Source organism: Callithrix jacchus, chromosome 11 (assembly GCF_049354715.1).
Source record: "Callithrix jacchus isolate 240 chromosome 11, calJac240_pri, whole genome shotgun sequence".
Taxonomy (NCBI): Eukaryota; Metazoa; Chordata; class Mammalia; order Primates; family Cebidae; genus Callithrix; species Callithrix jacchus.
In genome coordinates, this window is record NC_133512.1 from 73497413 (window position 1) to 73523178 (window position 25766).

Sequence of the window (25766 nt, forward strand, 5' to 3'; positions counted from 1 at the left end):
CAGAACTCCTAATACAAAACAGGATTCCTACCTGACCTCATAGTTCCTTGTGAACTCACCAACCCTCCTGGAATCACCAGATGGTTCTCATCAGCTCAGAAGACTCATTGATAGAATCCTGGTTCTGAAAACAATAAGCTACCAGCCTCCTTTTGTCTCCCTTCACTGGCCCCAGGAACAGAAGCTGCAAACTCATGATACTAACGGTGGCCACATCCAGACTCAGCACTTTTCCCAGAGCTTCCAGCCCCAGTCAAACAGATGCTTTTGCTCAAAGGAAAAATTTCCCACAATGGGAGCTGGCAAAACAGGCAACCAAGTTTCCCCTAAAGCATTTCAGTATTCTCGCTTCTCTTACTCTTAGCATTCCTCCTGTCTGCTTTTTCCATGGCCAAAACAGGTTTTCAAGAAAGGATTTGATCTCCAGTATGTCACTGATGAGGAACAAAGTGCAAATCCTCCTTAGATCATTTCCAATTCACAGGGGCACAAGGCCTTAAACCTCAACTGTACATCAGAATTACCTGTGGAGCTTTTTAAACTACACCTGAGGCTACTGAATCAAAATGTCATGTAGGGAAGTTTCTAGGTAATTTTTAAGTCTCGTGGGTGATTCTGATATAAAGGCAGGGTTCAGAACCACTGCTTTAAATCATTAGTCATTTGGCACAAAGTTAAGACAAGCATTTAGGAAGGATCAAAGGGATTTTCTGGTATGTCAGAATTTATGCTAGCCTGGCAGCTGCCTACCATGAAGCCCACTCTTACTTCCTGTGTAGCACTCTTAAGTTAGAGAGGCAGCATCATCTTGAAGCTGCTATATAGTACTAAGGATGGGAAGAATAACTATTTTGCTAGGTAGAAAGTTTAATAGGGGCTGCTAGAAATGATGGCTCACACCTGTAATCCCAGCACTTTGGGAGGCTGAAGCAGGTGGATCATTTGAGGTCAGGAGTTCAAGACCAGCCTGGCCAACATGGCGGAAACCCATCTTTACTAAAAATACAAAAATTAGCCAGGCGTGCTGGCAGGCACCTGTAATCCCAGCTCCTCAGGAGGCTGAAGTGGAAGAATCGCTTAAACCCTGGAGGTGGAGGTTGCAGTGTCTCAAGATCATGCCATTGTACTCCATCATGGGTGACAGAGCTAGACTCTTTCTCAGAAAAAAAGGTTTGGCCAGTTATAGTGGCTCACACCTATAATTCCAGCACTTTGGGAGGCCAAGGCGGGTGGATCACCTGAGGTCAGGAGTACGAAATCAGCCTGGCCAAGATGGTGAAACTCTGTCTCTACTATAAATACAATAATTAGCTGGGCGTGGTGGGGCACGTCTGTAATCCCAGCAACTCAGGAGGTTGAGGCAGGAGAATCACCTGAACCAGGGAGGTGAAGGTTGCAGTGAGCCAAGATTATGCCACTGCACTGCAGCTTGGGCAACAGAGAAAAAGAAAGTTTGATAGGGCAAGGCTTGTACTCAATCCAACTGAGTTACAAATTTGACTCTGTGCCCCCAGGAAGCCAAGTCAACACAAAGGAAATATAATCAGTAATGATTCACACTGTCTATAATAACAAAACGGATCGTGTACACAATGAGTGCACAATATTTATGGAATGAATACATGAAAAACACAGAGCTTAAATTCCTAATCACTCTTCATTGGGATATAGTTATTTTTAAAAGATCTCCTGCTAGAGTCAAATAATAAAGCAAAAGTGACCAGAAGACAGAGACAAAAGTTAACAGCGGGGATCTTCCACCACTCTGCTAATAAAAATTAAAACCGGCCAGGTACAGGGGCTCATATCTGTAATCCCAACACGTTGGGAGGCCAAGGCAGGCTGATTACTTGAGCCCAGGAGTTCAAGACCACTCTATCTCTACAAACACACACACACGCACACACACCCAACACTAGCAGGTGTGGTGGGCTTAGGTAGGAAGTGCTTGAACCTAAGAGGTCAAGGCTGTAGTGAGCCATGATAGTGCCGCTGCACTCCAGCCTGGATGACAGAGCAAGAGCTTGTCTAAAAATAAATAAACAGACATAAAATAAATAAATAAAAATGGAAAAGTATTGGGGAATAATTGAGTAGTTAAATTCTATAGTGGTAAAGATGAAAATATCTCTACCATAAAATCTAGCCTTCTTTCATCTGTCATGTGATTAGAAAAACAAAAAAATCTTCTCTTCCTTTTCTTCTCAGTAACAAAACCTGTTTTACTTAGGGTAACTATGAACCAGCTAAATGATGGCAATTCCCAGCCTTCTAGTTAGGGACAGCCATGTTGGTGGCCCTTTGACCAATGTGATACAAGACTTTTATGGTGCTTCCAGGAGTCTCCTTAAGAGAGAGAGGGGTATTCTCAATTTGTCCTGCATCTGGCTACCTGGAGCCATCTTGAGCCAGGAGGGTGCAGGCCACATCCTAGGAATGGCTTGCCAGAATAACTTCAGGGCCCATCATACGAAGCCTGAACTGTCCAACTCTGGACTTCTTTCATGTATGGGAAAAACATATTTGAGCAATCTTTCAAACCACAGCAAAGAAATCCTAACTGATACAATTACTGTAACTGGGAGGTTTAGGTTTAGGGGAGCTATAAAAACACTAATGGTAACAAATGGCCAAAATACAGCTTTCTTAATCCATATGTGGATGCCTTGATCAACAAATTGCAGCCTTGAACTCCTGGCCTCAAGCAATCCTCCTGCCTTGGTGTCCTAAAGTACTGGGATTACAGACATGAGCCACTGCACCTGGCCCATTTATCATTTATTAAGCACTAACTGTGTACCAAGCACTTTATATAATTATTATCCTCAGGCTATAGGTGATGTAAAAGAGGCTCGCTCATAGAGTCTAATAGCTTGCATAAAGTAATAAAGTTGGTAACAGCTCTAGGTATCAAACTCAAGTTGACCAGATGCGAAGGCCCATGCTCTTTCCACTAATCACGTTGAATCTACAAGGAAAATTCAATAAATTTACCTTGAGAAAACACCTAGGTTCTAAAGTTAGTTGCATTTAGCAAACAGTTATGGTCTCACTGACAAGGCTTGCCTTTTTTTTATTTTTATTTTTTTGGCTCTCAACAAAGTTTTCTTTCCTTTTTCAAAGTAAAAGCTACTTGGAAGATGCTCAATAAATACTAATTTTCTTATAACTATAATTGCCCCTTTAATTTTACATGAAGAAAGTTTCAAATGCTGTAACTTTTATTGCTCAATTTTTCTTCTTCTCCTTTTTTTTTTGAGACAGAGTCTCACTCTTGCCCAGGCTGGAGCGCAATGGCGCAATCTCTGCTCACTGCAACCTCCACCTACCGGGTTCAAGAGATTCTCCTGCCTCAGCCTCCCTAGTAGCTGGGATTACAGGCACCAGCCACCACACCCAGCTATTTTTTGCATTTTTGGTAGAGACGTACGTGGTTTCACCATGCTGGCAAGGCTGATCTCGAACTCTCAACCTCAGGCAATCAGCATGCCTCGGCCTCCCAAAGTGCTGGGATTACAGGCATGAGCCACTGTGCCTGACCATATTCCTCAATTCTTCTAATTTACAGTTACATTGATAAGAAACATCAAGAAATAATTGGTTCTTTATTTTAGTCACATAAACAGAAAATATACATGGTACCTTGAAGACATTTCCTTTGCTTTCAAAAGGTGAGTTTATACAGCATAAAACCACCTAGCATGTTATCTTTCAAGCTGGGGAGAATGGCTAATCAAGTCCCATAAAGAGACACTGTCAGGTGGGAGGACCAACATACCTGGTTTGCCTGAGGATTTCCCAGTGTTAACATTTAAAGTCCTGCATCTAGGCCACACGTGGTGGCTCACGTCTGTAATCCCAGCACTTTGAGAGACTGAAGCAGTCAGATCATTTGAGGCCAGGAGTTTGAGACCAGCTTGGCCAACATGGTGAATCCCTGTCTCTACTAAAAATATAAAAATTAGCCGGGCATGGTAGTGCATACCTGTAGTCTCAGCTACTCAGGAGGCTTAGCACAAGAATTGGTTGAACCCAAGAGGTGGAAGTTGCGATGGGCTGAGAACCTGTCACTGCACTCCAGCCCAGGTGACAGATCGAGATTCTGTCTTTAAAAAAAAAAAAAAAAATTCCTGCATCTTGGGAACTCCTTTGGTTCTGGGAAAACCTGGAGGGTGGATCATTCTATGCCGCCGGTTACCATGTAAATGCATATCATATTTTCAACAAAATTTATAAATGGATGGGCAGTTTAAACTAAATTGAAGATGAAGATTATAAAATAAGACACGGAGGTATCTGAGTGGCTAAGCAAAAAAAAAAAAAAATACATATATATATATATATAATGCTCTACATAACCAGGCTTAACTAAGATAATGTTGCTAAGAATACCAAAAAAAGTTTATTAGATCAAATTCTTCATTCTGATGATATTCAATATGTGCACCAGTATTAGCATTCACCCAGCAAAAAAAACAGGCTTCACACAGCACATGCACATTTATATACAATGGATATTTAGTCTACATATTAAAGTGAGACACTATATGAGGAAAGATTGAGAAAGGAATCAACTATCAGCGAAGAACTGTAAAGTAATTCATATCTGTGAAATGGTGAAAAGACCAATTTTGTTCAGTTTTGAGGTAATCATGACAGGCTAAACTCCTGTGAAGGCAGAAATGAAAAAACTTCACGTTAAAGAGATTGGACCAGGTATATTCCCTCTAATGTCCTTTCCAACTTGAATATTCCACAACAGAAGTCATCACTTGTGTGATCCTTTTACCTAATAGGTAAAGCAAGTCAGGCCAGGGAGTTACATGACATTCCAAGGATCTAGCTCTGGCTCATGATGGTGCCTGGACTATCTATCAGCCATGTTGTCACCTTAATTATGCTTAGAAACACTTGGAACCTCAAGAGCATACAATCAGCACAGGAAGATAAATGACACATTTTACTTTATGTGGGGTATTTTACTTAGTTTGGGTTCAAGTTAAAAAAAAAAAAGAACTTGAGTCCAGAAACTCTTTAAGCTTTCATTGGTTACGTTAACCATAAAATACCACAACATTCTGGAAAACACACACACACACACACACACACATACACACACACGTTCACACTATATAGACAGCTTAGTTTACAGAGCTTTTCTTGAGTTCTCTAAAAAAACTAAAGGAACATACACAGTAACTTGAACAGGAAACATCTTTGTAATTGAAAGACCTTCAAAATACAGAAGATAACTCCAGCTGCCCTATTAAGATGTGGCTAGTTTTGGCCAGGTGTGGTGGCTCACGCTTGTAATCCAAGCACTTTGGAGGCCAAGGCAGGCAGATCACCTGAGGTTGGAAGTTCAAGACCAGGCTGACCAACATGGTGAAACCCCGTCTTTATTAAAAAAAAAAAAAAAAAAAAAAAGATGTGACCAGTTTTAGCCGGGCATGGTGGCAAGCCTGTAATCCCAACTACTTGGGAGGCTGAGGCACAAGAATCACCTGAACACAGGAGGCAGAGGTTGCAGTGAGCTGAGATTGCCCTGTTGCACTCCAGCTTGGGTGACAGAGCGCAACTCCGTCTCAAAAAAAAAAAAAAAAAATGTGAAAGCTTGGTGTTTCTTTATTCATTCTTGCAACTGAGAGAGATTACAAAAGCACACAGAAATCTACAGGCATTCATTGTTCAATCAATATATTACTGTCCCTTAATCTGGGAAGGTACCCAAATTAGATAAACACAAGAATCTACGCCTTCAAGGGGAAAAACGATTGCTCTAGGTAGCAGGCTCAAACTGAGACGTTTTTCAATCAAGATTCTGAATTATGCTGATCCATCTATATGCCAGACCTGTGCTTCCATAGCCAACAGAGCTGACCATTCACAACCTGTTACCTAGAGACAGGGGTGCAATCTATGAGTGTGTTGCTGACCAACGCTTGCTCATCCACACCCCTCCACTTTCGATTCATTGGAATCCCAGTGTAATAAGAGTCTGCAGTGTATACATTTTGCTGAAGGCTGGGGCTGCAGAGCTAAGGGACCCTGGCCAAATCACCAAACTCTCCTAGGCTCTCAGTGTTCTATTTTCCTCATTTGTGGAACAGGGCTAATGATCTCACATACATCTATAAAATCAAACTCTCTATATATACATATATTTAAAATACTTGAAAGAGCTTGGTAAATGATAAAGATGTAACACATTATTTAACCAGCTGAGCTGGCAGAAGACTATATCTCTAACATAAAACTGCCCCTGGGGATATATGAGTTCATATGTTATCTGTCTCCAAAGTCTGTTAGTAAAACTACTTAAATACACAATAAATGGTTATTAAATTCAAAAGACAAGTCAAGCAAAGCAGTATAAATTATAGACAGAATTCTTCAGTAGTATAGGTGTTAGAATGATATATTACTTGAACCTTATGCTGGAAATCACATGGGTGATTTTTTTAATGCCAGTTTTATGCATGCCCTCACAGGCCTCCAGAATAAAAGTACTCTTTAATGATTAATTATATACACAGTTAATTTCCCTAATAATACTTCAATGAAAACACTTTTTATGTGTATGCATTTCAATCTAAAAAGCCCAGATCAAGAGTCCTCCAGCTATCACTATATTCTTATTTATAAAGCATAGAAACCAATGGAAAAACCCACTACATCCACAGCTATCCAACACTACAAAGAAAAAGCAGAATGAAACAATAAAATTAAAGGCAAATGCTGCTTTTCCAAACACAGACTAAATGTTCAAAAAAATTCCCTCAGTTTTCCAAACTCACAAATACTCAACGTAACATACAAACGAACACAAGAATGACTTTCGAACAAACACAAGGATGACGGTATCGACTCAAGCATAACCAAAACCCTGTGATGGAATGCTTATGCTAAAATGTTCTTCATAATAGTTATAACTGGACTAATTTTAAATTAGAATTTTGCAATATAGAATTTCTACAGTATAATTTAAAACTATCAGTGAAAATACGGGTATGAGAAATACACTAAGTATTTTTATCTCTTGGAGACTTACCATAATTCTTGTAGCAGGAAAGCCTCCAGAATGTTAACAAAATAAAATCTCTGAAAATCCTGACTATATTTTCAGTTCACTTAAAACAACTTTAACACCTCAATCTCTCTCTTATTTTAAATAAGTACTTTTACCCTAAATTTCTTCTTTAACAGACCTAGTATTTTCTTGCAACAAAAATCACACTATTGTGGGATATAGGTAATCTTTTCTTGTTAAAGATTACATAACTTTTTCTAAATGATGTCCATGTCTGCGGCTAATTCATAACCAATGTAACTGAAAATAGAAATGGAACTGTTAGAGATTTCCATTTTTTAACAAACATGGAAATTATTTCAGTTTGCTAAACTGCATCTCAGGAATGATTTCTCGGACAAATTAATTATCCAGAATTATCAAGCAGCAAACATTTCATGCTAAGCCACAGTCAACCAGGTGAGTCAGTCATATTATAACATATATATATATATCAACCTACATTAAAGGCAAAGACAAGAACGAAATAACTTTTTAAAAGATTGTTAACTTTTCTCACTCCCTTAATATTGTCCAGGTTTAACTGAAGTATAATAAATGCATGAGATCCCAGAACTCATGGAAGAATATTTACCTCAACTACCAGGACCATAGAGTTCTAGCCTGAAAAAAAAAAAAAACCTATCTGAATACGTGCTCTGAAAAGCCTGCAATAATATCCAATTTATAAGAAGCAAACAACCACAGAACAGAAAACAGAAAACTTAAGAAATCACAGCCTTCCACCACCCCTCCCCTACCTAGCCCCATTTTTTTTGCTCTTCATTTCCATTCCATAAATAAGTACACTTATTCCAAAAGAAAAGGGAAGAAACCTGTTGGAATGGATTTTTAGAAGATAAATACTATAGATGAAGCAACAATAAGTTGCTCGGAGGAAGTTGTCGACCCATTTATTTACATACAACTAAAAGAAGATACACCCACATGTATTCCTATCAATGAAGATGCAACCTGGTAATTTGCAGGAAAGATGGGATCTCAAACAAATCCCAGACAGCTACTCTCCCAAAGAGAAAAAATAATGCTGTGGCTCTTCACTCAGGCAGCTTCAGAGATGCAGGCTCCCCAACTCGCGAGGTAAGAAAATTTAAATGAAGCTCTATCGCTCACAAGTGCGGCATCTCCGGGACAAGGAACGGCTCGGGGACCGGGAAACCCACTCACAGCCCGCTCCACTTCGCCGAAGAATTCCAAACCACCCTAGGCTCCAAAGTGCGGATTGCTCCGCCCAGAGACCCTGGAGGTGGCAGCGGAGACGCCACAGAGCACAGCGGTCGGGAGAAAACTGCCTCCAGAGAGGTCCCACAGCCGCCGCAGAGTTCTAGGGCACTGGCAATCCCGGTCCGCGGGCGCGCGGTAGAGGGGCGGGATGAGAGCGCGGGGGCGCGGACTCACCTTGCGTTGGGGGTGGCCGGGCGCGCGCGCTGTCGCCGCCGCTGTTCTTCGGCTTCCGGCCACTGCGTTCCCGGGCACAGCTCCGCGCAGCACACCGCCCCAGCGTAGCTGGAGGGGCCGCGGCGGCTGGTGCCCGGGTTCCCCCGCCCCCGGGCTCGCCGCGCCAGTTCCGCCGAGGGCGCCAGCAGCTGCAGGCAGCGCTTCAGCGTTCGCCGCCTCGCCATTCTTGGGGCGAGTCGTCGCCGGGTCACTTACTTATTGTGACCTTTGAGAACCGGGCCAGCGGCGGCCTCCCTCAGGCTGCCTCTCGAGCCCTTACCAAGATGGCCGCCCCCGTGGGTCGGGGCGCCGAAGCCATCTTGGTAAAGGAAGGGCCTGGGGACACGCTCCCTTCTTCGGGTCTCGTCTGCCCTGCCCTGCCTTTGGAGTCAAACACTCTGCGGGGGCACTCCTAAGACCAAATTGGTTCCCCGCGCTGTCCTAAGTCAGAGGCTGACTTTCAGATCGCATGAACAGACTCCTGGACACCAGCCACAGTTACTAAAACTAAATGGGATCCTGCAGACCCACTGGTGGACTCTCGTAGGCAACTCAATCACAGTCAAGAAGCACTGGCATACTCACCGCCTATGGCGCTAGAAGCCTGGTAGCGAAGAAACTAAACTGTAATTTGAAGTGTGTACAGTAGGTATTGAATATTAATGGCAGCACTGTATTTTGTACTGTGTGCTCATTTACTTTTAAAATGGTATCACAGCCCCCTGGTGCACACGGTTCTCATCTAAATTTACATTGTTTTTTAACACTAGAATAACTACAAAAGAGCATAAAATTGTGATTCTGAGTTTCTTACCAGTTTTGCTTTTTAAACTGCAGGATGAAATTAGTTGTTTCAAGAAGTAAGTAAAGGCAGATTGAAGTAAAATTCAACCATGTGTAATTGGGCAAAAAGATTTCTCTTTAAAAGTCCTCCTGAGGTGTGCCAGGGGTTAACAAAAAAGTAGGTCGTTTCTGGTGATATCTTGACAGAAAAGAAAACACCACCACAGGTTCTAAATGCAGATAAGACTGACAGAAAAATGCAACCCATACCATTCTGCATTTTAAAAGTGAATGTGCCTGCGTGATATTGCAGGAATGGAGAGAACTATGTTGACTGTGAACTTTATCTCCTCAGGCTAGCTTTCAGTGGCTGCTGAACTTAAGGGTGATTAAGAGCTGCTTGTGCCTGGGTGGAGAGCCGAGACTGCACAAGGTGAGTAATACCTCTGTACAACAGAAGAAAAAAAAAGTAAGAGCACACATAAAAACGCAAAGGGTAAACTGAAGTTACGTCTCAGAAGTTTTTCCTCGTGTTCTTGACTAAGCATCGAAGAAGTAATCGCGGCACTATGAGAGGGCAAGACAGAAGTATCCTTTGAGGCCAGGAGTTAGAGACCAGCCTGGGCAACATAATGAGACTTCATCTCTACAAATAATAATTTTAAAAAAATATATTAGCCAGGCAAGGTGGCCCTTTGGCCTGGGCGTTAGGAGGGGCAGGAGCTTCCTCCTTATCTTTTGGTGCCACCTGTGGTCCCAGCTACTCCAGAAGCTGAGGTGGGAGGATCAATTAAGGCTGGGAGATCAAGGTCTCAGTGAGCTCTGATCACGCCACTATACTCCAGCCTGGGCAACAGAGCAAGACCCCATTTCCAAAAAAGAAAGAAAAGGCTGGGCACTGTAGCTCACCCCTGTAATCACAGCCCTTGGGGGGCCAAGCCAGGAGGATCACCTGACGTAAGGAGTTCGAGACCAGCCTGGCCAACATGGTGAAATCCTGTCTCAAGTAAAAATACAAAAAGTAGCTAGGCATAGTGGAGCACACATGTAATCCCAGCTACTAGGGAGGCTGAGGCAGGAGAATTGCTTGAACACCAGAGATGCATGTTGCACTGAGCCGAGATGGTGCACTACAGCCTGGTAGACAGAGCAAGACTGTCTCAAAAAAAAAAAAAAAGGAAAATGCTCTTTGTTCCTCACTCCTACTCTTTTTTTTTTTTTTTTTTTTAATTAAAGTTTTTGTCCGTTATTGGGTAAAGGCAGAGGGAAGCAGACAGACCAGTTGGACATAGTAAATGGGTGTGTGAGGTCAAAGTGCCGCTGGAAAGCCAGCCAACCCACACTCCCATGAAATGGATGTTAATGCCCTTCAAACTCTGGGCACTGGTTTCACACACAGCCTCCTCCAGGGATAAAAGAAGGAGTCCTTGAAAAGTTTCTTCTTTTCTTTCCTTTCCTTTCCTTTCCTTTCCTTTTCTTTCTTTCTTTCTTTTTCTTTCTTTCTTTTCTTTCTTTCTTTCTTTCTTTTTCTTTCTTTCTTTCTTTTCTTTCTTTTCTTTCTTTCTTTCTTTTTCTTTCTTGAAGGAATCTCCCTCTGTTGCCCAGGCTGGACTGCAGTGGCATGAGCTAGGCTCGCTGCAACATCCGCCTCCCAGGTTCAGTTGATTCTCCTGTGAAAGCCTTCTGAGTAGCTGCGACTACAGGTGTGTGCCACCACGCCCAGCTAATTTTTGTATTTTTAGTGGAGATGGGGTTTCACCATGTTGCCCAGGCTGGTCTCAAACTCCTGGCCTCCCAGAGTGCTGCGTGTGAGCCACTGCACCCGACAGCTTCTTGTTTTCTTATCTCTACGATGGAGACAAATTCTGGTTTTCCTAGGACAACTAACTCTAGTCACAAAGATCTCTGGAGTAAGTGAGCATGGTGGAGTGTCAGGGTGAGTGATCCAAAAGGATAAGTAGAACAGGAGCCTTGTCCAGACCCTATTATAACCCCCATACCTGTGAATGACCTCCCCAGCCCAACCAGAAGTTGATGAAGTGGCATGTGTCTGGTGAAAAGATACCTATATTTAGAGTTAGCCAGCTGGACTCAGTTTAGATGATCCTAATTTTGTTGGCAATGTCTAAAGCATTGTAATCAAGAGCCAGTGAAACTTAATGCCTTTTTCCTCCATCAGGCCTAATCAGGGCATTGACCTTGGCCACATCACTGTCATAGAACTTCTTCACAGCCTGTTTGATCTTGTGCTTGTTGGCTTTAACATACATAATGAACACAGGTGTGTTGTTGTCTTCTGTCTTCTTCATGGCTGACTCAGTGGTCAGAGGAAATTTGATGATAGCATAGTGGTGAAGCTTGTTTCTCCTAGGATATTTGGGCTGCCTCCAGAGTAAGTGTCTTGGGCTGTGGGAAGGTGGTGACGTGCAGGTCTTTTTTTTGTGGCTGTGGACACCTTTCAACACTGCCTTCTTGCCCTTCAAAGCCTTCCCTTTGGCCTGGGCATTAGGAGGGGCAGGAGCTTCCTCCTTATCTTTTGGTGCCATCTTGTGGAAAGGGCACTCCCATTCTTTATTGTGAAAAAAAATCCAACTATATAGGTAATAGTTATGCCTTTCCTCTTTCTTTTTTTTTTTTTATTTGAGACAGAGTCTCACTCTGTTGCCCAAGCTGGAGTGCAGTGGCTTGATCTCGGCTCACTGCAACCTCCCTGTTTCATGTAAATTTTCACTGCCATAAAAGAAGTAACACTTGAATATAAATTTAATTTTCTTCAGCAAGGCAACTTTACTTTCTGCAGAAAGTGTGCTCCAGTTTGCCATTTTGCCAGGAAGGGACACTGAACAAAGGAGGCAGGGCTATTTATATCTAACACATTCGCCCTACTGTTGTGTCCTGATTTTATTGGCTGGAACTGGACTTCACAGTTTAGGCTGCACCCCGTTGGCTAACACAATTTTTCTAAAGAGGTAAAGGCAGAGGAGAACAAAGGAAAAGAGGAATGCTTAGAGAAGCAATAACATTTCCAAATATGGAAGGGAAATAAGCTATGACCAAAGTCTTGCCTGGGCTTGTCCCAGCCTGTCAGGGCAAATATCTAGGTTAAAGTGTAAGAACTAAGAACGCAGGATACTTTATCTCTTTATTATGACTAACAGCTACTTTAAGATTATTAGCAAAAGCTTTACAGTAAATTAAACTTTGAACAACCCATTATTTATTCGAAATGAACTAAGAGGAAAGCTTTGAAGAAGAACCTTTTATTTATTCTTATTTCCTACAATTCGTTCCTTTTTATATTTTTTAATTCCTCTTCAAATTTATTTAACACATCTTTGTTGTTTGTTCTTCTAAAGAAGTAATCTATACCTTTGTCTACCAAATGAGGCAAAAGAAGGAAGAAAAAGTAATCTTATTTGAATAGGGTGGAGGAGGGTTTGGGGACATTTTAGTAAGAGTTGTGTTTACTAGCCTCTTGGATGCGTGGTATGACACACATCGAATGCGAAGAAGTATATTTATCGTAGTTGCTAGAGAGGTAAGAATTGAGGTTATTATTATTATTTTTTAATTGACCAAACCACCTTTTAAGCCAATTTGAAACAGGGTTATTGATGCCAAAATTTTTAGCTAACTTCTTTGATAAAGCAGTAAGTCCTTAGAGGGCTTTTGTAATGCTCCCATTGGGAGCAGTGTTGTTTGGAATAAAGGTACAACACTGGGTTTTAATTATAACATGAACACCACCTTTCTCCACTAATATCGTATCTAGGGCTATTCTGTTTTCCCAGGCCATTTGGCTAGTGGATCTTAATTGTTCAGCTATTCTTTTGACAGCATTTTTAGTATAGTGAGTACACTGCTGTTGGTTGTAATGAATGTAGTTTATTCAATATAAATTCTTACTAATTGTTACCTACCAAAACAACATTGGCTCAAATCATAGCTGTTTGATCTCAGGCTTTAAATTTATCTGGTACTCCTCAAGGAGCTCCAATTGCATTTAGATAGTCATGGGAATTAAAGGATCTATAAGGAGCTTCTTTTATTTGCCAATGTCATATTTTCTCTTTTTCTGGTTGATGAAATGCCAGGATAAAAGGGATAGGCAATTGGACTAGAGCGCAAGTGCTGCTCCAGTTATCTGGCAGAGTGTCCAGTAAAGGTCCTCCACAGTACCACCATGCATCTGCTCAGGGATGAATAAGAGCTGACTGATGAGCCAGCTGTCAGAAGTGCCTGACTTCGCTGCCTCCTGTTAACTTTCCAAGGAACACTAAGTTCTCCCCCTGTCATGAGAGACACAAGGCAAACTTTGCCTTGGAAGATGGAGGCTGTATGGCCCTCTGGGGCTGACCCGCAGGGTGTTCAACTTCAGGAAATAGCAGAAAGAACTCAGCACAATTTGTTATTCCAAGCAGTGAAATCTTGAAAAAGAGCTACTATGCATTCTATGTCTGCTTGATTTAAGGGCTATACAAGTGGAAAAGGGACAACCTGGGCCTTTGGCCTACCATGCATACAAGCGTAACAGTTGCACTTATTTGAGGTGCAAATGGAATATTTAATCCTTTCTAACCAGGCATTTGCATCTTTATGTCCTGTGTTAATGGCTATGGTTTGCCTTAGGTCCTCTACGTCTACCACTGAGATTTCGGTTTTGTCATTGTGTCTAGGAGGAGAGATTGATAGAGGTTGAAGGAGCAATAAAGTGCATTTCAAAAATTTCTTTAGGATCCCTTCCTGAAATGACTCATATCCCATAAATATGACTTAATGAAGGGGAAGAGTTTTCTGATGCTGCAATAACAACAGTAAGCTGTATTGGATTACACTGGTTGTACTGAAAGTTAGCAGGAGTAATTCCTTTGGTGAAATGGATATATGGTTTTATGGACTGACGAAGACCTGTGGAAGCAGGTCTATCTTAAACCTTTAGTGTTCCATATGACATTACACTAAGCGGAACATAGAGATTCTGTTTTGGAGGGACAAGAGTTTGATTTCTACCAATTAATGCAGCTAATATTTCTTGGATTACTAGTATCCTTAGAAGAACTCATTATGTCTTCCTAATCTGACGAAGTCTAAGAGGGCAGAGATATTTTTCTGAAATAGTAAGCTGTCTTTGGACATGTAAATCTCCACAAGGCATAACTAAAGAGGCATCAAAAATAATAACTTGGGGCCAGGCACAGTGGCATACGCCTGTAATCCCACCTGCAGAGGCAGGTGGATCATGAGGTCAGGAGTTTGGGATTAGCCTGGCCAGGCTAGCAAAACCTTGTCTCTACTAAAAATACAAAAAAATTAGCCGGGTGTGGTGGCACACACCTGTATTCCCAGCTACTCCAGAGTCTGAGGTTCGAGAATCACTTGAACTCAGGAGGTGGAGGTTGCAATGAGCCAAGACCATGCCATTGCACTCCAGCCTGGGTGACAGAGTGAGATTCCTTCTCAAAAAAAAAAAAAAAATGTAGTAACTTGAGGTGAGTTCATTCTGTTTACATTAATAAGATGTGAAGTAGTTAAAGGGAAGAAAAGAAAGAGAAAAGATAGATAAACTTTTCTTAGCTTTAGCTTGGTAGGGTCTGATCCTGGAACTAGCCCATAATTTTAACAGTGATGGCTCTTTCTTGATTCAGGTATGATGTGTCCATCTGTTTTCTGCTGTACAAACAGTAGTCTCGGTGGTTAGCAGCACGAGGTAGGGTGTTCTCTAGGCTGCTGCTGCTGTACTGGAAATTCTAGGAGTGGTGCCTGTGCTAAGAGACCTGATGTTGCGGTCCGGCATGTCTGCCAGGGGGCTATGAACCTGCGGGAGTCCCCGAGACCACCAATGTAGATGTCTCGTTCAACCTGAGGGAGAGAGTACGCAGAAGTGAAAGAAGAAAGAAAAGAGGAGTCTGGAGGTCTGAATAACTTGTAGTCAAGAAACAGCTTTATATTTGTGGGTTACAGCTTTTATACCTTTTGTCTTGTTACATTTACTTTAGCTTAGCATTTACTTTAGCTCAGCAGAAAAGGGGGCAAACAGAAAAGAGAACAGAAACCACGTAAAAATAGTTATCAGGGGCTTGTGATAACAGCTCACAAAGCAGTTTTAAGGGGGCTTGTGATAATAGCTTACAAAGCAGTTTAAGAGTTAATATATGTTTTTCAAAGATACACAGTGCAAGCAAACAATGGTGCCCTTAAGGTGGCTTGTTAATCATATTTTCCATCAGGAGGTAGAACAGAGGCTCAGCTCCTGAGAAAATATGGGCAGGGGTCTTTGCCCTCTCAGGCATCTCAATTGCAGCAATCCTATTGCTTACACAGAGACTAAAGGGGATATGAAAGCAGTCAGCACAATGTCCTCATAAACCGCAGGCCCTTACTCTGCATTCTGTTTTTGCCTCAGTGGCTTAGCCATTTTTACCTCGACTCGACAGCCCTTGAGAGCGGGGGGAGAGCAGATAGGTCCAGCAACCAAGATGGGGTGAGTCATGCTAACTGTCTCAAGTCCTTGGCGTGAACACCGCATCTCATGGTTTTTTACTTTGCAAATGAAGGGCAAACACCTTCAATTGCACTTCTCGGAAGGTGGAGAACAAGAGGCGGAAGACACATGGCAAGCACATCAGCAGTATAAGAAAACAAGCAGCAATGGCAAGCAGTGATGAAAAAGAGGGGATATAAAACTGTTGTACCCAAGAGGACATGGCACCAACAAAACAGTGAGCAATAGAGTCATCATCAGGTAATTGTGACCGAGAAAGGTCAATGGCCGAAATTTCTTGCTGCAAACGTGAGATGTCAAGAGAGAGATTATGAGACCAGATGCCCTGTAAATGGGCCTTAATAAGTGGCCACTGCCACTGGGAATCATTGTAAGGAGCACTAGTAACACAAATATATTTATAATGAACATGATGGTGAAATGAAAGTCAATTTTGTAAGTTATACACTTCATCTCCTAGTATGGTTACAGTTTGTTCTAAGGCATTCAGTTTAGCTTCTAATTTATCATCAATAGACATTTGAGTTCCCATACCAATAGAAACATTTTTTGCCAAGTGATTCACATATACAGCAGTATTAACAGATTTAGTAAGACTGACAGCAGCTGTAGCTATAGAAGCTATCACAGACACAATGGCAACAATTCCAGCAATGAGCATACCAAGGAAACGTTTTTGGCATCGAAGGAACAGAGATTGGGTTTTGTAGAACAGAGAGTATGAATGCTCATCATACCAAGGACCTGAAATATTTATAGGGAGCATAACATAAGGGGGTTGATGAACAACAACAATTGTATCAATAGGGAACATGGAAGCATCAATACAGTTTGTGAGTAAGCAATTTAAACAGGAAATAGTATAATGACCATTTTGAACATGAAAAGACACTGGCCCTAGCAAAAGGGAATAGGGAGCGGCTACACAAGAACGAATGGAGAAGGTTTGTACAGGCTTAGCAACGTTGCTTCCGAGGCCTGCGTAGACTGTAGAAGGACGATTAGTCAGAAAAAGCCTCCATAAAGAGGAATAGGTTTTGCCAGAGGCTGTGGTATATAGAGGAGTATTCCATGCTCCGGGGGACTCATATCGATAGATACCAGAAAGATGAGGAGAGGGTACAGACCAATCATAAAGAGGAAACCCTATAACAAGGTAGGAGTGAAGAGCATGAGCTGATGGGGGAAGACAAGAATGCCAGACAGGTGTGGGGTCAAGAGATTTGTTGGTCTTATAACAAGGTTGCTGGTTGTATATGGGCAGTTTAACAGGAGTAACTTCTAACAATTCCCTGAGTCCAATACAGGATATAATCCAATTTCTAGTAAATTGGGGAGTATTTTTGGGTAGAGCTTCAAGGCCGCTATAAGCGAAAGGCGAATGCCTAAATTGAAGCAATAGGAGGGTGAAGGCTGAGTAGTAATTACAGGTGTATAATGTGGATCCTCTATGTAAAAGGGCATAGAGTACAGTTTGGCAGCATGGAAACACATAGGAGGAGAAATAGATTGACCAAAGAAGGTGTAATTTGCTGATTGAGGATAGATGTGAGTGGCTGCAGGGGTGCCAAATATTGAGGTGTTGTTAAGGAAGATAGTAAAGGCAGGGTCATCCCAAGTAACAGGGCGGAGTAAAGGAGGATCAGGGATATAGGCCCAAAAAGTGTCAGGAGAATCATAAGTGGGCACAGAACGTGCCAACATAGGATCACAAGACAAAATGGCTAGCATGGCTAAAAACAGAATGGCTGGATTAAGGGAGTGTCCTTGCTGACGAACAATGCGTGACACATTAGTCACCAGGTGTTGCATTTGGGTCCAGGTTGGGACTGGAACTTCTTGAGGAGGCGCCAGCTGGTGCCGAGGGCGATGGGCACAGTGGGGCGTTGTCCTCTGCAGATGTAGATGTCAGATTCTCAGGAGAAGGGAGTTCAGTGAAGTCATCTGAGGGCACGGCCAACGGGGAGATGTCAGTTGGGGAAATGGGACGGTCACTGGTCTTGGGGGGGACTGTCCTCTTTGGGGCATGTTGTTCAGGTACCCAGATAGGTGAGGGGGCAGATCTAGGAAAGACACAAATGTGACCTCTGCCCCAAACTAACACTGGGTCAGGGCCATTCCACTGATTAGAGAATAAATCTTTCCATAACACCATAGGTGTGGCTGAGTCCCTTGGGTGCCAGAAAGGATCAGCTGCTGAGTGGCCCTGGGCATCAAGGGTTAAAAAATTTAGACCATAAAGAGCATGCTGAAGTACATCATGTGGAGACTTGTAAAAGGAAGGAGGTGAATTATTTAGTTTAAGTAATAAAGTTTTGAGGGTGGCATGAGCACATTCAACAATTCCCTGTCCCTGATGATTATAGGGAATTCCTGTATTATGAATCACCTGAAATTGGGAACAAAAGGTTTGGAATGAAGAACTGGTGTAACCAGGAGCATTATCAATCTTCAAAATTTTTGGTGCACCTAGGCTGGAGAACATGAGTAGACAATGAGCAGTCATGTCCTTGACTGCCTCTCCTGTATGGGCTGAAGCTATTATGAAATGAGAAAAAGTGTCAATAGTTACATGCACATATTTTAAATGACCAAAAGAAGCAATATGGGTGATATCCATCTGAAAGATGTGGCCAGGCTATAGGCCATGAGAGTTTACTCTGGTATGTGCAGTTTGAGGCAAGTGAGTCACACAAGCAGGGCATTGCTTAACAGTGGCACGAGCCTGTTCTTTGGTGATGTGAAACTGCAGCCACAGGCTACGTGAGCCTTGGTGATGCAAGGCGTGAGACGTCTCAGCCTGTCACAAAGGAGAAAGGGCAGGGGCTGTGACTGGGTGAGTGAGAGCATCAGCATGTCTGTTGCCTGCAGAGAGAGGTCTGGGTAAATCAGTATGTGCTTGAATATGGCCAATAAAAAATTGATGAGTCCACTTGTGGATAGTCTGCTGTAAAGGAAGAATTAGGTATATTATAGCAGAACTGTCAGAGAATGATAGGGGTGCTGTCTCCAGCAGATTAATCAAGTTAACTACATATTGACTGTCAGAGTATATATTAACTGATTGACCACAAGTGGAGAGCACATGTTGAACAGCAAGCAATTCCACCCTTTGGGCGGAAGTTTCAGGTGTTTGGAAAGAAAAGGGAATGTCATCAATCTGTCCAGCGGCAAGTCCGTTTGAGGAACCGTCTGTAAATGCCAAAGTGGCCTGAGAAATTGGCTGCAAAGAACAAGTCTTGGGGAAAATGAGATTACATTGAGGATAAAAATGCAATATATTTTGTCTTTGGGATAGTGGCAGGAAAGTTGTCCAGTGAAACCTGCAAGAGCTCCTTGCCACGAGTCAGAGAATGACCATAACCAGGACTGTTCTTGAGCGGTATAAGGAACAATTATAAGAGGTGGGTCAGAGCCAAAGAGAGCAAGTGCCCTGAGGCAGCCTTTGGCAATTAGCATGGACACTAAGTCATAGTAAGGAGTAACAATACGAGGCCGACTGGCAGACAGATGGAGCCACTCCAAGATTCCCTTTTGCCAGTAGGCCTGTGGGGGTGTAGGAGGTGTGTAAAATGCATAAACACCAAGATACCCCAATAGTGACACAGTTTAGTTTTTGTTCTGAGAGAGCATCTTGCACCAATTGCAAGGCATGTCTAGCCTCATCAGTAAGTGTCTGGGGAGACTTTGGGTCTGCGGGGCCTCTGAGCATATCAAAAAGTGGCTTGAGTTGACCAGTAGTTAATTTAAAGCTAGGTCTGATCCAATTAATGTCTCCCAAAAACTTTTGGAATTCATTTAATGTACTGAGATGGGCAGTAGATAAGATAGGAGTCTTATAGGACACTTGATTGGAGTCAATGAGGTGACCTAAGTAATGGAAAGGAGTTACTTTTTGGACTTTGTCAGGAGATATAACTAAGTTTGAATTTGTAAGGGGGGGTCACTTAAATCCTGAAAGGCTTCCTGTAGGAGGCCAGGGGAAGGAGCAGCCAAAAGGAAATCATCCATATAATGTAGCAAAAGAACATCTAGATAGCGCTCACAGAGGGGCGCAATTGCCTGAGCAACGCAATTTCTGACACAAGGTGGGGCTATTTGCCATTCCTTGAGGCAAAACAGTCCACTCATAGCGCTCAAAAGGCCTGTCAACATTGGTTGCAGGAACACTGAAGGCAAACCTGCAGCAATCTTGAGGTGCCAAGGGGATGGAAAAGAAGCAATCTTTCAAATCAATAACTATTAATTCCCAATTTTGAGGAACAACAACAGGTGGAGGGAGACCAGGTTGTAGAGGTCCCATGACTTCCATAATTTCATTTACTTTCCTAAGGTCTTATAAGAGTCTCCATTTACCAGATTTCTTTCTAATGACAAAAATAGGAGTATTCCATGGACTATTAGAATGTCTTAAATGGCCAGCTGCGAGCTGTTCCTTGACCAGCTCTCTAGCTGCAGCAATTTTTTTTAGCAGAAAGGGGCCACTGGTCTACCCACAGAGGAGAATCAGAAAGCCAAGTGATGGAATCAGCATGGGTGCCAGGAATCACAGCAACCTGTTGGAAAAAACCCCGAACCCTGAATGATCATTTTTAGGAACTACTTCTAAGGGCACAGGGTCACCTTGTAAATTTCGACCAAGACCTTTAGAGGGATGGAAGCCTTGTTTCATCATGATATCTAGGGCAGGGATAGAAGTAACCAAGTGAGCATTCATAGACTGTAAAATGTCACAGCCCCACAAGTTAATGGGGATATTGGGCAAAACATATGGGTGGAAAGAGCCAGTATGGCCTTCATTATCTGACCAAGATAACAGTTGAGAGGACTGATAAGGGTTAGAGGAAGTGCCTATGCCCTGCAGGGACATAAAAGCCTGTGTGACAGGCCATGCAGGGGGACAAAACTCTGAAGAAATTACAGAAACGTCTGCTCCAGTGTCCAGAAGGTCCCTAAATTTCTTTCCATTAATGGTAATCATTTCTGGTCGTGATGCTGAAATGGCTTGTACCCAGCACTGGTAAGAAGGATCTTTCTTGTCCCAAGAAGGGGATGTATCTGAGATAGCGCTCTCTTTGTGAGGTACAAGCAGAAGCTGTGTGAAGGGAGAGCCTGGCTGTAAAGTAACTAGCCCTCCGGTAGTAGAAGCTAACACAGCTCCCCAGTGAAGTTTTGATCAACAATAGTGGGAACAATATGTGGAATTGCCTTACGTCCTAGTAAAAGACCTATATATCCATCTGGTAATGGGCCAAAAATACCTGTTGGGACTGGAATCACACCAGAATCAGGCATTAATAGGATTTCGGTGGTGGGACAGAGGTAAAGTCCTGAACAGTAGGTCAAGAGAGAGGAAGAGCCTTGATTGGTTGCAGGGTAGAGTGCACCACAGGCTTAGAGGAAGGCGTAGTAGCTACAGGAAAAGCCTGAGCAGGTTTAGAAAGCGAAGCCAGGAGCCTGGAAAATTGCTTGGGGGAAATAATTAAGGGTGCAGCTAAAGCAGTCACCTGTGCGTTCTCCGAAGCGCCATTTTTTACTTTGGTTTTGATCCCTTCGTCCCAAGCTCCTCTATTTCCGGCTCCAGGTCCGACTTCGAGGGCAGAATCAGGCTCGTTTCGAGGATCACAAGGTGGTAAATTACAGCTGCCCCCTCCATCATCAGGGTTAGATTTGTAAGAGGAAGAGGGATTAGAAGCAAGAGAGGCAGCAGGGGAGTAGTGAGTGCCAGCGCTTGCAGTGTTGCAGGAAGCAGGCAGACGGCGTAGCACAGCTGTGGCCAAACCGAAAGTAACAGTTCTGCCTGCGGGGAAGATTGATGAGTAGCAGCATATTTCTCAATCTTAGTTCCTATTTTACTCCACGTAGATTCATCTAACAATCCCTCCTCAGGTACCCATGGGCACAATACATAGACAATCTCTAAAAACTTAGAAACATGTTTCATTTTTACATTAGCACCTCTATTTCTTAACATTTGATGCATCAACATTATAAACATAGACTGATATCTGGACTCATATTACTCCATTTTTTCTCCAGATGAATTTTGAGTCCAAGACTACAAGAACCGCGGCTTCACCTTGTCTCCTCTGATTTGGGGTGCGTCACTGTACCTCTCATACTCATGTCCCTGTTTGGGGGTGCCAGAGGTTGGGGTCTGACATGTCTGCCGGGGGGCTACTGACCTGCAGGAGTCCCCGAGACCACCAATGTAGATGTCTCGTTCAACCTGAGGGAGAGAGTACACGGAAGTGAAAGAAGAAAGAAAAGAGGAGTCTGGAGGTCTGAAAGACTTTTAGTCAAGAAGCAGCTTTATATTTGTGGGTTACAGCTTTTATACCTTTTGTCTTGTTACATTTACTTTAGCTCAGCAGAAAAGGGGGCAAACAGAAAAGAGAACAGAAACCACGTAAAAATAGTTATCAGGGGCTTGTGATAACAGCTCACAAAGCAGTTTTAAGGGGGCTTGTGATAATAGCTTACAAAGCAGTTTAAGAGTTAATATATGTTTTTCAAAGATACACAGTGCAAGCAAACAATGGTGCCCTTAAGGTGGCTTGTTGTCATGTTTTCCATCAGGAGGTAGAACAGAGGCTCAGCTCCTGAGAAAATATGGGCAGGGGTCTTTGTCCTCTCAGGCATCTCAATTGCAGCAATCCTATTGCTTACACAGAGACTAAAGGGGATATGAAAGCAGTCAGCACAATGTCCTCATAAACCGCAGGCTCTTACTCTGCATTCTGTTTTTGCCTCAGTGGCTTAGCCATTTTTACCTTGACTCGACAGCCCTTGAGAGCGGGGGGAGAGCAGATAGGTCCAGCAGCCAAGATGGGGCAAGTCACGCTAACTGTCTTAAGCCCTTGGTGCAAACACTGCAACCTTTTATAATTTTTGTTAAAGAGCAGGTGAGTGCTTTAAGAAAAACTTGTTGTGCTTTTATTTTAATGGCCAGTTTACAGAAAAACTGGATGATAACCCTTTAACTTTAGCTAATATGTTTACACACAGAATTTCCCTTACGATTAACATTTCAAAACTTGCTTAAACTCAAAACAAAAATTATACAACATGTTTTCTTGTATAAATTTCTTTCTATAACATTTTTTACAAGTATCACAATCTTTCTAACTTTGTTGTATAACTTTCCTTACTAAAAATATATTCTTTTTTTCTTTTCTTTTTTTTTTTTTTTTTTTTTTTGAGACATAGTTTTGCTCTTGATACCCAGGCTGGAGTGCAATGGCATGATCTCGGCTCACCGCAACCTCCGCCTCCTGGATTCAAGCAATTCTCCTGCCTCAGCCTCCTGAGTAACTGGGATTACAGGCACGTGCCACCATGCCCAGCTAATTTTTGTATCTTTAGTAGAGACGGGGTTTCACCATGTTGACCAGGATGGTCTCGATCTCTTGACCTCATGATCTACCCGCCTCGGTCTCCCAAAGTGCTGGGATTACAAGCTTGAGCCACCACGCCCGGCCCTAAAAGTGTATTCTTTTAACTTCTTAATATTTATTTCTCTTCTTCCTAATCTCTCTCCTTTGTCTCTCTTCTCTTTGCCTCCTTGTGTCTCTCTCCACCTCTCTGTTTTTCTCTTTGACTTTCTCTCTCTCTCTCTTTCTCTCTCTCTTACTTTTTGTCTCTCCCTCTCTCACTCTCTGTCTCTCTCTGACTCTTCATATTTACTGTTTCTTCCCTTGAAAAGAGAATACTTATAATAGACATTAACTCAGTCTAAGTATGTAACTAGAGACCTAAAAACTGAACATTATCTGTTCTGCTACCCCATCAGGGTCATCTAATAATGGCTAAGTTCTCTCCTTAGACTTTGGACCTTAGAAGCAGTTAAGGGAGCATTCACAAAACCAACCACACCTCCTCCTTGAGGTTTCAGAAAACTAACCGGGCCTCTTCCTTGAGGCATCTTTTTTAGAGAGAAAAAAAAAAAAAAGCCATGAAGCTGAAGCTGATTCTTGGAAGAAGAGGGGAAAGGAAAACTTCGAGTATCTCTTTTGCTTTGCTCTATCTCCCACCAGAGCCCTTTCTTCAAGGAAGAAGATTCGGGCTGGCAATAATTAAGCCTTTGAGACGCTAGCTCCCAAGAGCCTAGGTTATCTGGGGGAGTAAGGAATTCTGGGGTGGCAGCCACCACTTGGGGAGAAGGAAATGGTACTGCATGGATGGCAGGAGCAGGAGCTAGAGCTGGAAACAAGGGAAGATGGTCTAAAGGGTTCCATTTACATGTGGATTGCTCATGGATAAAAGCTCCACCATTTTTAGGTGAGACCGCCCCTGACTTTATTCTACTCTCTGATTGTTTTTCTCCTTCACTAAATGTGTAGAGAACTGGCCCCTGCCACCAATAGAGAGCATAGTCTATTTCTTCTTGTGAGACAGGGCTTTTGTTGTTGACATACATTGTTAAAGTTGACAGTCCTAATCCTCATCCAACACAAATTTTGCCCAGACAACTGCGGGCTTGAGGATCCGTTCTTTAATCCAAATAAAACAGCAATACTTTGTCGTTGGTTACAGAAGACTCTAGCTACGAATGTCTCGCCTATTCCATTTTTACAGAAGGCCCAACCCCGCAAGCTAAGAATGTCTCTTTGTTTAGGGAAGGCCCACTCCCGCCCAAAGTTCCTCAACCCCCAAATCTGGGAATCTCTCACCTTTTCCATTTATGGAAGACTCAACCCCTCAGGCTAGGAATTTATTGCGTTTTCTGCCCTGGGAGGTTGACCTGTTCTGTCTCTTCCCCCTTCTGAAGGTTTTTTACACTCTTTTCATTCATACCATACCCCTTGACCGCTCCCCCAGAGGATATTTAGGGTTCTCTTGGAGTCAGTGTGCTGGTATAATTCCCATGGTGGGATCTGTCCTAAGCCATGTGAGGCAGCCACAGAACCACAGAGAGGACCAACTCACTTTGTCCAGCAGTAGGACTTCACACAACATTCACACAACACTGCATTCACACATACATTCAACCCTTCAGAGTATGACCACCAAGGAAGTACTTTGTCGCCCCTTTGCAACGTTTCCTGCCTTGGCTCGTGCATGAGGTTGGCTAGTCCAGGCCCCTGGTCGCTGCGGTTTGGAATCTCTTTCGCCTACATTGCTGAGAATCTGGGTTTATTCCTCACAACAGGTGGATCTCAGCTCTCTACCCTCAAGGCTGCCACAGGAGGACCTCCCTCATGAGGGAGGACCAGAGACCACCCCAGAGGGCAATGTCAATTCTAGATGAGCCTCTAAATTATTATATGCAAATTTTTGGTGCTGTAAAGTAAGTAGCACTTGAATATAAATTTAATTTTTTTCAGCAAGGCAACTTTACTTTCTATGGAAAGGGTGATCCTGTTAGCCATTTTGAAACAAGAGGACACTGAACAAAGAAGGCAGGGCCTTTTCTATTTAATGCACCCAACCTACTGTTCCCTTTCTTTTTCCAATGGTCCTGTGTCCTGATTCCATTGGCTGAAACTGGACTTCACAGTTGAGGCTGCACCTGGTTGGCTAACAACTTAAAACTTTTCTTAAGAGGTAAAGGCAGCACTCCAGCCTGGGTAACAAGAGCGAAACTCTGTCTAAAAAAAAAAAAAAAGAAGTAAAGGCAGAGGAGAATAAAGGAAAAGAGGAAGTAACTTGAGGAATGCTTAAAGAAGCAATAACAGCCAGGTGCAGTGGCTCACGCCTGTAATTCCAGCACTTTGGGAGACCAGGGCAGGCGGATCACGACGTTAAGAGATCGAGACCATCTTGGTTAACATGGTGAAACATCTCTACTAAAAATACAAAAATTAGCTGGGGCGTGCTGGCATGCACCTGTCGTCCCAGCTACTTGGCAAGCTGAGGCAGGAGAATTGCCTGAACCTAGGAGTCGGAGGTTGCAGTGAGCTGAGATGGCACCCCTGCACTCCAGCCTGGTGCCTGGCGACGGAGCAAGACTCT

General features: G+C 42.9%; 2 protein-coding genes, 1 long non-coding RNA gene and 1 pseudogene across 15 annotated transcripts in view; 1 reads left to right on the forward strand and 3 right to left on the reverse strand.

Moving 5' to 3' along the window:
* The window catches only part of NAPEPLD (N-acyl phosphatidylethanolamine phospholipase D), a 47154-nt gene extending 38357 nt beyond the window's left edge, over positions 1-8797 (reverse strand). For 2 of the 8 annotated variants that reach the window (XM_017975423.4, XM_009002592.5), the window contains exon 1: positions 8489-8797. In XM_017975423.4, coding sequence (XP_017830912.1) covers positions 8489-8712 — 224 coding nt within the window. In that variant the 5' untranslated portion in view covers positions 8713-8797. Of the gene's footprint in view, positions 1-7664; positions 7694-8017; positions 8425-8488 lie in introns of those variants that run through there. The other 6 variants (XM_078343072.1, XM_078343070.1, XM_078343071.1 and 3 more) reach the window with 5 other exon arrangements.
* Positions 8532-25766, forward strand: part of PMPCB (peptidase, mitochondrial processing subunit beta) — an 89711-nt gene continuing 72476 nt past the window's right edge. Inside the window, exons 1-3 of one of the 6 annotated variants that reach the window (XM_078343068.1) lie at positions 8532-9176; positions 9666-9743; positions 15865-16052. The gene's annotated coding sequence lies outside the window, so the exon portion shown is untranslated. The remainder of the gene's footprint in view (positions 9177-9665; positions 9744-15864; positions 16053-25766) is intronic. The other 5 variants (XM_078343067.1, XM_078343069.1, XM_035255046.3 and 2 more) reach the window with 5 other exon arrangements.
* Positions 11328-11935, reverse strand: LOC144578387 (large ribosomal subunit protein uL23 pseudogene; annotated as a pseudogene).
* Positions 15230-21538, reverse strand: LOC128928480 (uncharacterized). The gene is made up of 2 exons (XR_008473545.2): positions 21320-21538; positions 15230-17756 (listed from the first exon to the last, which is right to left on the reverse strand). It is a non-coding gene; the product is annotated as an uncharacterized LOC128928480 (long non-coding RNA).